Source organism: Phocoena phocoena, chromosome 3 (assembly GCF_963924675.1).
Source record: "Phocoena phocoena chromosome 3, mPhoPho1.1, whole genome shotgun sequence".
In the NCBI taxonomy this organism is placed as follows: domain Eukaryota; kingdom Metazoa; phylum Chordata; class Mammalia; order Artiodactyla; family Phocoenidae; genus Phocoena; species Phocoena phocoena.
In genome coordinates, this window is record NC_089221.1 from 42828410 (window position 1) to 42840848 (window position 12439).

The following is a 12439-nucleotide window of genomic DNA, read 5'->3' on the forward strand; positions in this document are numbered from 1 at the left end:
GCACTGCCATAGTACAACAGTGATCTGAAAACTTAGACAGCCACTAAGTGACTTAACAGGCTGGATACTGTTGGCAAAGGGATGATTCATGTCCCAGGCGGGATGGAGCAGGAATGTGCAAGATTTCATCATGCTACTCAAAAAGGCATCCAGTTTAAAACTTATGAATTATTTACTTCTGGAATTTTCTGTTTAATATTTTTGGACCTCAGTTGACCTTGGGTAACTGACACCTTGGAAAGGGAAAACATAGATAAGGGGGGACTCCTGTAATAGCTACTACCTACCTGTAGCTGTTGAGCACTTAAATGTAGTTAATCAGAATTGACATGTTCTGTGAATGTAAAATATACACTGTATTTTGAAAACTTGTTATAAAAAAGGTCAAATACATCATTTTTATCTTTATATACTGAAATTATAATATTTTGTATATTTTGGGTTAAATGAAATATATTAAAATTGGTTTCTTTTTTAAACTATTTTAATATGGTTACTAGAAATTTAAAGTTATATAGGTACTTGCATGTATATATCTTGGACAGCTGCTGATGTCGAGACTTGATTAGAATCATTCAATTGTTTAGATAAGAATACAGTTGAATAGAGAGTTGAATATAGTATTAAAGAATAATGGAGCTCTTCTGAAGGAAAGTATTCTACAATGAATTTAGGTTTTAAGCTTCTCAAAGGTATAGCTGCTGTGGCCTCTCCCACTCACGGGCCCAGCCACTCTGCAGCATATGGGATCTTCCTGGACCGGGGCACGAACCCGTGTCCCATGCATCGGCAGGCAGACTCTCAACCACTGTGCCACCAAGGAAGCCCTGTTTCTTTGTTTTATAGTTGTACCAACTCCTAGTAGGTTTAATTACAATGCTTTGGTTGATGCTTACTAATTCAGAAAGAATAATAAAATGTTAGAACTAGAGGGATCATAATTATCATTCATGTCTTTTACTGAGGGCCAAGGATATTGATCGCTTGTCCAAAGGAGATTCATGTAAGTAATATGGAACAACTGTGAATACCTATTCCACTAAACGGGGCGTGAGAGGAATTACATATTTCAGGTTTTGCCAAGCATCAAAGAATAAACTTCATTATGGAAATGTTATTCAAGCATATAGATCAGTACTACTATTTGTTGACTCGTTTTTAAAAAAATTTTTCTATTGAAATAAAACATACAAAAAAAGTGCGAAAGTCATGGGACAAATTTTCATAGTGAACACACCAGTGTAAGCCCTGTTCAGGACAAAAAATAGAATATTGCAGAAATCCCTCTTTTTCCCCCAGTAAAGTGACTAACGCGATAACCACGTGTGTTAGTTTTTTTTCTGTTTGTAAGTATAATGTAAATAGATTCATACAGAATATGTTCTTTTGTTTCTGGCTTTTGCTCAACATTGTAAAATTCTTTTTTTTTTTTTTGCGGTACGCGGGCCTCTCACTGCCACGGCCTCTCCCGTTGCGGAGCACAGGCTCCGGACGCGCAGGCTCAGCGGCCACGGCTGCTCCGCGGCATGCGGGATCCTCCCGGACCGGGGCACAAACCCGTGTCCCCTGCATCGGCAGGCGGATTCCCAACCACCGCGCCACCAGGGAAGTCCGTTTGTAAAATTCTTAACTGTAGCTCTGGCAGTAACTTTCGAAGTATGATTGAGGTTTGGTGTGGGATCAGAGGAATATTCCCAATTACCTGAAAAGCCTGCTCTTTTTCAACTATAGGAGACTGAATTTTTCTTCACATAGTTCAGCCAAAAGCTGTATCACAAGTTCAATGTAGAGATAGATGAGAGTCCAGCTGCCTTCTATTAAGCCAGACATTAAAGAGACTTGCAAAAATATGAAACAATGCCATTCTTCTCATTAACATTTTTTTTGGAAAATACTAATTTTTTTCAGTTTTAATATTTAATGTGGTAAACATCAATAGATAAGACTACAGAAACAAAATTCATTGGAATCCTCAGTAACTTTTAGACTGGAAAATCAAAATCTCTCATTTCTGAGATCAATGATTTTGGAGCCACTGATCTAATATAGTTTAATTTCCATTTTCCTGGTAATTAATGGTTCTTGAGCTTCTTTTCGTATACTTATTGGTCATTTGGATATCCTCTTTCGTAAAGTGCCTGTTCTAGTCTTTTGCTCATTTTTTTATTGGGTTATCTTTTTTTTTTTAATTTGTAGCCGTCACTGCCATTATTTTAGATACATACGCCTTTGTCAGTTATATTTGTGTTTTCTCCCACTTTGTCTTTTCTCTGTACTCTCTTAATGGTACCTTTTGATTTACAGAAACTCTTAGTTTCAATGCAGTCCAATTTAGCAAACTTACTTTTTGGTTAACAATTTTATGTCCTGTTTAGTAATACCTAAAGATAATTTTCTCATTTTATCTTCTAGAGGCTTTGTTGTTTTTGCCTTTCACAATTAGATCTAATATCCATATTGATTTTTGTGTATAATTGGCATAGGGGTCAGATTGATTTCCCCTATGGTTATCCAATCCACAAAGCACTGTTTGTTGTCACTACTTTTGACCAGTGAATCCAACCACATAAAAAAAATTTCTCCCAAACAGTAATATTATGCCATTTAGAAAAGCATTAAATGTTTATTGGAAGTGTTCATGTAAATGTCTAATGGTATTTTACAGTTTTTAAGAATATTATATTAGTAATAGTTGTGTTAATGTGAGTTGCAAAATATTTTTAGAACAGAATTTTGAAAATATGAAATGGAAGAGGAGTAGTATTCAGTTTCATTAGTTAAAATAAGAGTATTCTGGGCTTTAGCCACTTTTGATTTGTAACATCTACTTACATGACTTTTTGTTAATAGTGTATATTATACATGGGATAATATTTTATGGAGTCACCCTTAAAGTAAGAAGTGCTATTGCAAAATTCATTCTAAACCGTTCACATTTCAGAAAACGTTTTGATGGTAAATTACAATCTGAGTCAACTAATATTGGAAAAAACAAGAGAGATGCAGACTTCGAGCGCACAGATGAACCCATTTTTGGAAAGAAGCCCAGGGTAGAAGAGTCAATAACTGAAGACTTAAGGTAGTATTTCCATTGTTATAAATGTTAGTAACTCTTAAGTTGGGTGGTTGCCTGAAGTTTTGAAAATAGCTTGTATGTTGTTACTTTATGAAAATATTTGTTGTATTAGAGAAATGAAAATAGATATTCTTTATATATTCATATAAACATATAACTGTAGGACAATTATGTAAGTTTGGGGAAATGGAAAACAATATAGAAAAGAAAGGCTTGTAATACTTTTAATCCAATTTTAAGAAAGAATCTTGAAGCCTGATTTTTTTAAAAAGAAGAAATGCCATTTCATTTATTTGTTAATGTCTTAGAAGAGGATCACTGGAAGAGTGGGATAAAAGGAAAGAATAGAACTGACACAATGGAAGGGAATACTTGAGAAGGAGCATTAGGAGGAATTAGATTTTCACTGTTGCATGTAGCAGTAGAGTGGCTATGAATCTCAAGACTACTATCAATGAGGGAGACCCATGGATATGTGTGGCTGAAATAGCTGGGTGTTTCTTTGATTTCAAAAGTTGGAACTTTCTAGAAATTGATTACAGTTTCTTAGGTTGACCTGTTTCCTCTCGTAGCGATGATCATGACTTTGCTTTTCTCATTTGCCATATTCTAGCTTGGCACTACAATGAAGAATTTACTCCTGTGGTTTTGTTGTTGTTGTTTTTTAACCGGTTAGCTGTTGTTGTAGCTAGCAAAGGTAGGTACTGTAAATGGTGGTAGATGTATCACTGAAATACTTAAGATGCACTGTTTGTCCAAACTAGTGGAATAGGTTACAAAATAATACTGATAATTTAAAATCATTGTTGCTTATTGTAGTAACTCTTGGGTTTTATCCAAAGTATGGTTATTGATTTAAAGTAAAAAATCAGAAGTACAATCAATAATAATGGATCTAGTGCAGAAATACATCTATTTTTCTTCAATTTATCCACAACCATGTCGTTTCAGAGTCTAAACAGAGAACCTAGATGAGTATAACTTAGGATTTTGATGAGAAGAGGGAACACTTCTATAAATTATAGCAACATCTGTATTAGACTAGTTTATTTTATACTTCCTATTACATAATGGTTTTTTTGGGGTTTTTTTTTGCGGTATGCGGGCCTCTCCCGTTGCGGAGCACAGGCTCTGGACCCACTGGCTCACGGACCTAGCCTCTCTGCGGCATGTGGGATCTTCCTGGACCGGGACACGAACCTGTGTCCCCAGCATCGGCAGGTGGACTCTCAACCACTGCGCCACCAGGGAAGCCCCGTAATGGTTTTTATAAGCAGCTTTGTGTTTTGAAGCAGTGATAATGCTTTTGTAGAGATACTTTTTATCCAAAATAGTTACTGGAACTAAGCTGACATAATTCTTTGAATAATCCACTTGGAGTCTGTCTGTTTTGTATTTGTAATAAAAGATGCTAACTCACCATTTTGAGTTCCCAGCATATGTAATTCTCAGTAATTTATTTTAATGTAATTTTAACAACTTTTTGTTTTTTAAGTTTGTCAGACTTGATGCCCAGGGTCAAGGTACAATCAGTTGAAACTGTTGAAGGGTGTACACATGAGGTAAGCACAAACAGTGTATGGTAAGTTGGTGTTATAAGTGGGATTTTGCTTTGGACTATCTAATCTGATGATTGACAAGCAGTTTAGCCTTAAGGGCTTTGGAAACAATATATAGTTTCTGTGCAGTCAGTGTACATAGTCTAGTGGAAGGAGCTGGGGGTTTGTATTCAAACCTGAGCTTAGACACTGACACAGCGCTTTTCCTAACTACAGTCTTGGATAAATTTCTTAACCTCTTTGACATTGGTTTTCTAATTTGTAAGTTTAGAATAATGGGATTTACATCATGGGGTGGTTGTGAAGATTATGTAAGAAAATTAGGTGAGATACCCAGCACAGAGTAGGGTTTTTTTGTTTGTTTTTTTGTTTTGTTTTACGGAGTAGGAATTTAATACATGTTTATTCCCATGTTCCTAAAGTCAAGTAACAGTGACATTTTGCAGGTCCCGTGCTTTTTTGTGTTTTGCTCTGATGACTGATATATTGCAGTTTCATTGTCTGCCACAAGATGGTGGTCACTGATAGCTTGTAGTAACCGTTGATCAGTAAGCATTTGTAAACATGGGACATAAGGAAACTGTAACACTAGTTCTTTCTATTAAGCCCTTCTGCTTTTGCCATGTAACCTTATATGTTACTGCTACAGTTAATTGAGGAATCTTATTAAAGACTGTATCAAATAAGCAGAGTAATTCCAAATTAACAAAAATTGCTTTTGATGTAGATCTGGAATGTTATTTTTTTAAACACCTGTTTTTCTACTTGAAATTTGCTTATGTTCCTTTAGAATATCACTTAGTTTGGCAGGTATAATATCCATTAGATCATTCATTAAATACTTACATTAGACCCTATTTGATGCTGTGGTCTTAAAAAGATGGGAGAAAAACCTCAAACACACACAAATTTTGCTCTCAAGAGGCCAGAAGTTCTTTCTGTCCTCCTTCATGATTATCCTCAAGCCCTCCATTCTGTTATCTCCTCTCACTTTTTTAGCAGGTAACCTTACCTTTTACTTTATCTAGAGGTTTGAAGATATCAAGTTGGAGTCACATCCACTCAAAGGACAAGGCACTGCATTGTTTAGGCTGAGGAGAGTTGCTCTGCCAATGTTCTTGGTTGTATGCTATCCTGCCTCCACAAAGACTTGGATCATTCCATTTTCCCTTGACTGTTTCTGGTGTCTCCTTTTCTCTATTTTCCTTTTCTTATCAGCATATGAATATTCAAAAGCTTCTCTTTTGTTCTGTGTTGCTTTTTAGCCACTGTGTTGTGTTTCTTCTTCCCCATTGTAGTCATTCATTCAGTACATATCTTTTGGGCGCCAGGTATATTTTATTAGTCACTGAATATAAAGAGATAAACAAAAAAAGTTATGGTCCCTTTCTTTTCAGAGTTGTTATTGAGTGCTCTGCTTAGAAAATCCCTGCTAAGTGCTCGCTTCGGCAGCACATATACTAAAATTGGAACGATACAAAGAAGATTAGCATGGCCTCTGTGCAAGGATGACATGCAAATTCGTGAAGTGTTCCATATTTAAAAAAAATAAATAAAAAGAAAATCCCTGCTAAACTTCCTAACCTTCCAGTCATCTTTTAATCTACTATAGTTAGATCTCTTCTTTCTCCATGTCTTTCAAACTGCTCTGACAAAAATCACGAATAACTAATTGCTAAGTCTATTTGACTCTTGATTATTCTGTTGTTTTTCTATTTTTCTGACTCCTTAGTCTCTGTAGGCTTCTCTTCTACCTGTCTGTTATAAGTTAGTGTTACCCAGACTGTTTTCAGAGAATAAAAACAAAACTCTGATTCTCATACATGTGAAAATACAATTTGTTATTGTTGCTGCTATTAAATCTCAGAAATGTTAAAGTCTTAATTGCTTTGTGTTAATGTTTTTTGTTCATGTCATAGCAAGTATCAGGAGAGATGTGAGGGAGGTGAACCAAGTAACCAGGTATGGCCCCGCAGGTTGATCATACCTTGATGAAGATCACACCATGATTTAGGGTCTAGTCTTCAGATTTTCGGATTCCGAAATTTGATTTTGTCAGTGCGCCAGAGGTTGTGCTCTTTGGATAGAATCACTTTCATCATAGTCATGGTATGGTATAACAAAAGAAGGACATTCCCTTAAATTAATGGATAAGTCCTCTTATTGTCAAACTACCTAGGAGTCAGAAACTACTTAGAAGTTTCTTGGTGTCATAATAAAGGGGAATGTGTAGTCTTAAGGGGAAGACTGATGAAAACTATTCCTGTCCCTGGAAGGGTTCATTCACTAATAAAAACAACTCATAAATTAATTCTCTCATAATGTGTGCTGGATAAACTACCAAATTCTACCCCTTTATAGATTCCATTTAGAGTTCCACATTGCTTCTAACACAGTTATTATACTGGGTATTGTTCATTGAGTTTCATAATTTATCGTTTCACTTAATTACAGTCAGGTTCTAGTTATTCCTTTTGAAACACTACACACATCATCTTGATTGTAATTGAATTGCAAATTTACCAACAATCTCTCAATATTCTAAGACAGCTAATCTTATCTCATACTTGTTTGTTGAAATTTTGCTCTTAGAAATTATTTCTAACTTCTGTGTGTACAGTACTTTGCCCTTGTTGATTGATTATTTATACACTAATTGGCTTACATATTGGGAATTTACATATATTGTGAACTGCTCTCCAGATCTTAATCTTCACTGGAGGAAAATTAGTTTCCTGTTCCAGGAAATAATACCATTTTATTCCACATAGTTTTCTTTCATATAGTGGCATCCCTTTTTATGTCCATTCTGCTTTTTTGAGCATTCATTAATGTCAGGAAGTACATTAGATATAGAAAAATACAAAGATAGCTGAGATAGGTCCTAGACCTTAATAAACACAGTTTCTTCTGGGAGATAGACTTAAGTGCTTTTAATTAGATTACTATCAGATAAACACTAATAGAAGTTTTTTGAATGTTGTAGCTTTTGCATTTTTCTCAAAGGTGGTTATTTAATTTTACAGTGTCTAAGACTGTCAGAAACACTTTAGTTCACCCTCTTTATTTTTCAAACCATCATTGATTAGGGAGTGCTGAATGCATCAATTCTCGAATAGTAAATTGATTTTTTTTTTTTTTTAACATCAGGTTGCACTTCCTGCAGATGAAGATTATCTACCACTTAAACCTCGCGTTGGAAAAGCTGCAAAGGTTTGTACTTTGGGCAGTACGGTTTATACAGTTTTGTGAGTCTGTTTTCCTAAAAATCTTCAAGATAAACTTTTAAATGAGATCCTTTTACTTCCCAGTGTGTGTGTGTGTGTGTGTGTGTGTGTGTGTGTGTGTGTGTATATATACACACACACATATATATGTACAAATTAAGAAGCTGCCACCTGAAGTCAAATATGGTGAGAACCAAATCAATAAACAACCATGCTGAAAACCAAGTATCATGTGATAAGATTTTTAAAAATGAAAATAATTCTCAACGTTTTTAATGAATCTAATGAAAAATACTGATCTTTCTCTAGGAAAAAATGCATGTGTACAGTCAGTTTTGTGTATAGTTTTGGGAGTTGAACAAACTTCTAATGAAACTTAAACTCTTATGATGATATTAAATGGGTTTTGAAACCCTGATAGATGGTAAAAGAGTAATATTAATTTTCCAAGTCATTTTCTTAAGTAAAAAAGGCAGTATGGTGGGGTAAACATGAACTCTTCAAGTCTAATAGATATATTATTCTGCCTTTGCTGAGTGAACTTGATTGAGGCCTTGCCTTTTCAGAGCCTCAGAGTTCCCATCTGTGAAAGGAAATTATATATACATTAGGGGTTGCTGTGAAGATTAGTAGATGGAAAATGTGTTGCACAGTGCCCACCATAAAGCATGTTCTTGACAAATGGTAATGATTATTGTGTTGTAATTAACATATATGTAAACATAATAATTGAAAGATCAGATAGTGGAAATAACTTCTATGCTGTCTGGTTAAAGTTTTTTTTCATTCTTCCTAATTTTCTCTAGTGGGTGGCATGTTTCCCAAATAGACTCATAAAGAAATGCTCCCAGAATGCTTCTAGGAGTAATGTCTCTTGGTTTTAAGTGTACTATAATGTGTCTAGGTGTCTTCATACAGATACTAATTTTTTTTATAGGAATACCCGTTCATTCTTGATGCTTTTCAAAGAGAAGCCATTCAGTGTGTTGATAATAATCAGTCTGTTCTAGTATCTGCACATACATCAGCAGGAAAAACTGTATGCGCTGAGTGAGTAGCTTTCTTTTTAAATGGAATTTTAGGACTGTTAATATTTGCTTTATACATTTAGGTGCTCCTGTGTTGGGTGCACCTAATATAATATTTATAATATATTTACAAATATTATATCCTCCTGTTGGACTCACCCCTTTATCATTTTGTAATGCCTTTGTCTCTTGTTACAGCCTTATTTTTATTTATTTATTTTTATAAATTTATTTATTTATTTTTGCCTGCATTGGGTCTTCGTTGCTGCACGTGGGCTCTCTCTAGTTGCTGCAAGTGGGGGCTGCTCTTACTTGCGGTGTGCGGGCTTCTCATTGTGGTGGCTTCTCTTGTTGCAGAGCACAGTCTCTAGGTGCCCGGGCTGCAGTAGTTGTGGCTCATCGGCTCTAGAGCACAGACTCAGTAGTTGTGGCGCATGGGCTTAGTTGCTCCGCGGCATGTGGGATCTTCCCAGACCAGGGCTCAAACCCGTGTCCGCTGCACTGGCAGACAGATTCTTAACCACTGCACCACCAAGGAGGTCCTTACATCTTAGTTTTAAAGTCTATTTTGTTTTACATAAGTGTAGCTACCACAACTTTCTTTTGGTTTCCACTTGCATGGCATATCTTTTTCCATCCCTTCACTTTCAGTCTGTGTGTCCTTATATCTGAAGTGAGTCTCCTCTAGGCAGCATATAGCTGCAAGTTGTTTTCTTACCCATTCAGCCACTCTGTCTTTTAATTGGAGAATTCATCTATTTACATTTTATTATTGTTAGGTGTGTACTTACTGCCATTTTGTTAATTGTTTTCTGGCTGTTTTGTAGTTTGTCTCTGTTCCTTTCTTTCTTCTCTTGCTCACATTCTAGTTTTAAAATGAAATTTTAAAATAACTGTTTCTTACCATACTCTTTAAAAGTTTAAATTTTTTCTATTTCATTTCTGTAAGTAAATTTAGACTCTTACCTTTATTTCATTTCTTCTACTTACTTTGGGCTTCATTTGCTATTTTTCTAGTTTTTTAAAGGAGGAAAGGTGAGGTCATTGATTTCAGACCTTTTTCTAATACAGACATTTAGTGCTGTAAATTTCCCTTCAGTCATGAATATGTATCGTGATTCACTAATGCTATGTTCATTTTTTGTGCATTTCATTTCAGGTCTTTTCTAATGCTCTATCTTCAGATTCATTAATCTTTGCTTCTTATTATCTAATCTGTCCTTAATCCTATTCAGTGCATTTTTTCATCTCAGATATTATAGTTTTCTTTGCTAGAAGTTCATTTTTGTGTTTGTTTTCTGTGTGTCTGCTTAACTTTCCTCCAGCTTTTTGAGCATACAGAATACAGTTTAAAAACTGTTTAAATATTTTTGTGCCTATTACTTTCATTTGTGTTACTCCCTGATCTGTTTCAGTTAATTGACTTTTTCCTTCGCTATAGGTCAGTATTTTCCTGCTGCTTTGCATATGGCTCTGATGGGATGTTTGGCTGTTTTTTAATTTCATCACTGACTTTTGGCAGTTTAATTATGATGTGACTTTACATAATTATTCTCTTGTTTCTTATGCTTGAATTTATTGGGCTTCTCATAGTTTTCATCAGATTTGGGAAAATTTCAACCATTTTTTATGTCAAATAGTCCCCCTTCTCCTAGTACTCTGAGGACTTCGGTTAAACTTATATCAGGAGACTTTAAGTTGTCTCAGAGCCTAGTGATACTCTTATTTATTATTGTTTTTTGGTGTTTATTCTCTGTGTTTCATTTTGGACAGTTTCTCTTAAATGGCTTTAAGTTTATTCATCTTTTTTTCTGCAATGTCAAATATGCTATTAATCCTACCCAGTATATTTCATCTTAGATTTAGATTTTTTTATCGCTGAAAGTTTGGTTTGGGTCTTTTAATATTTTCCATATTTCTTCTAAACATGCTGGGTTTTTTTGTTTGTTTTCTCACATCTTTTTTTTTTAACATCTTTATTGGTGTATAATTGCTTTACAATGGTGTGTTAGTTTCTGCTTTATAACAAAGTGAATCGGTTATACATATACATATGTTCCCATATCTCTTCCCTCTTGCGTCTCCCTCCCTCCCACCCTCCCTATCCCACCCCTCCAGGTGGCCACAAAGCACCGAACTGATCTCCCTGTGCTATGCGGCTGCTTCCCACTAGCTATCTGCCTTACGTTTGGTAGTGTATATATGTCCATGCCTCTCTCTCGCTTTGTCACAGCTCACCCTTCCCCCTCCCCATATCCTCAAGTCTGTTCTCTAGTAGGTCTGTGTCTTTATTCCTGTCTTACCCCTAGGTTCTTCATGACATTTTTTTTTCTTAAATTCCATATGTATGTGTTAGCATACAGTATTTGTCTTTCTCTTTCTGATTTACTTCACTCTGTATGACAAACTCTAGGTCTATCTACCTCATTACAAATAGCTCAATTTCGTTTTTTTTATGGCTGAGTAATATTCCATTGTATATATGTGCCACATCTTCTTTATCCATTCATCCAATGATGGGCACTTAGGTTCTTTCCATCTCCGGGCTATTGTAAATACAGCTGCAATGAACATTTTGGTACGTGACTCTTTTTGAATTACGGTTTTCTCAGGGTATATGCCCAGTAGTGGGATTGCTGGGTCATATGGTAGTTCTATTTGTAGTTTTTTAAGGAACCTCCATACTGTTCTCCATAGTGGCTGTACCAATTTACATTCCCACCAGCAGTGCAAGAGTGTTCCCTTTTCTCCATACCCTCTCCAGCATTTATTGTTTCTAGATTTTTTGATGATGGCCATTCTGATTGGTGTGAGATGATATCTCATTGTACTTATGATTTGCATTTCTCTAATGATTAATGATGTTGAGCATTCTTTCATGTGTTTGTTGGCAGTCTGTATATCTTCTTTGGAGAAATGTCTCTTTAGATCTTCTGCCCATTTTTGGATGGGGTTGTTTGTTTTTTTGTTATTGAGCTGCATGAGCTGCTTGTAAATTTTGGAGATTAATCCTTTGTCAGTTGCTTCATTTGCAAATATTTTCTCCCATTCTGAGGGTTGTCTTTTGGTCTTGTTGATGGTTTCCTTTGCTGTGCAAAAGCTTTTAACTTTCATTAGGTCCCATTTGTTTATTTTTGTTTTTATTTCCATTTCTCTAGGAGGTGGGTCAAAAAGGATCTTGCTGTGATTTATGTCATAGAGTGTTCTGCCTATGTTTTCCTCTAAGAGTTTGATAGTTTCTGGCCTTACATTTAGGTCTTTAATTCATTTTGAGCTTATTTTTGTGTATGGTGTTAGGGAATGATCTAATCTCATACTTTTACATGTACCTGTCCAGTTTTCCCAGCACCACTTATTGAAGAGGCTGTCCTTTCTCCACTGTACATTCCTGCCTCCTTTATCAAAGATAAGGTGACCATATGTGCGTGGCTTTATCTCTGGGCTTTCTATCCTGTTCCATTGATCTTTCTCTTTTTGTGCCACTACCATACTGTCTTGATTACTGTAGATTTGTAGTATAGTCTGAAGTCAGGGAGCCTGATTCCTCCA

The 12439-nt window shown here is 35.5% G+C and overlaps 1 protein-coding gene and 1 non-coding gene across 2 annotated transcripts in view; both read left to right on the top strand.

Moving 5' to 3' along the window:
* The window catches only part of MTREX (Mtr4 exosome RNA helicase), a 135034-nt gene that overhangs the window by 3593 nt on the left and 119002 nt on the right, over nucleotides 1-12439 (top strand). Inside the window, exons 2-5 of the mRNA XM_065873971.1 lie at nucleotides 2942-3079; nucleotides 4572-4638; nucleotides 7786-7848; nucleotides 8800-8912. Of these exons, the coding sequence (XP_065730043.1) occupies nucleotides 2942-3079; nucleotides 4572-4638; nucleotides 7786-7848; nucleotides 8800-8912 (381 nt within the window). The remainder of the gene's footprint in view (nucleotides 1-2941; nucleotides 3080-4571; nucleotides 4639-7785; nucleotides 7849-8799; nucleotides 8913-12439) is intronic.
* LOC136121833 (U6 spliceosomal RNA) lies at nucleotides 6072-6178 on the top strand. Its single transcript, XR_010655834.1, has one exon. It is a non-coding gene; the product is annotated as a U6 spliceosomal RNA (small nuclear RNA).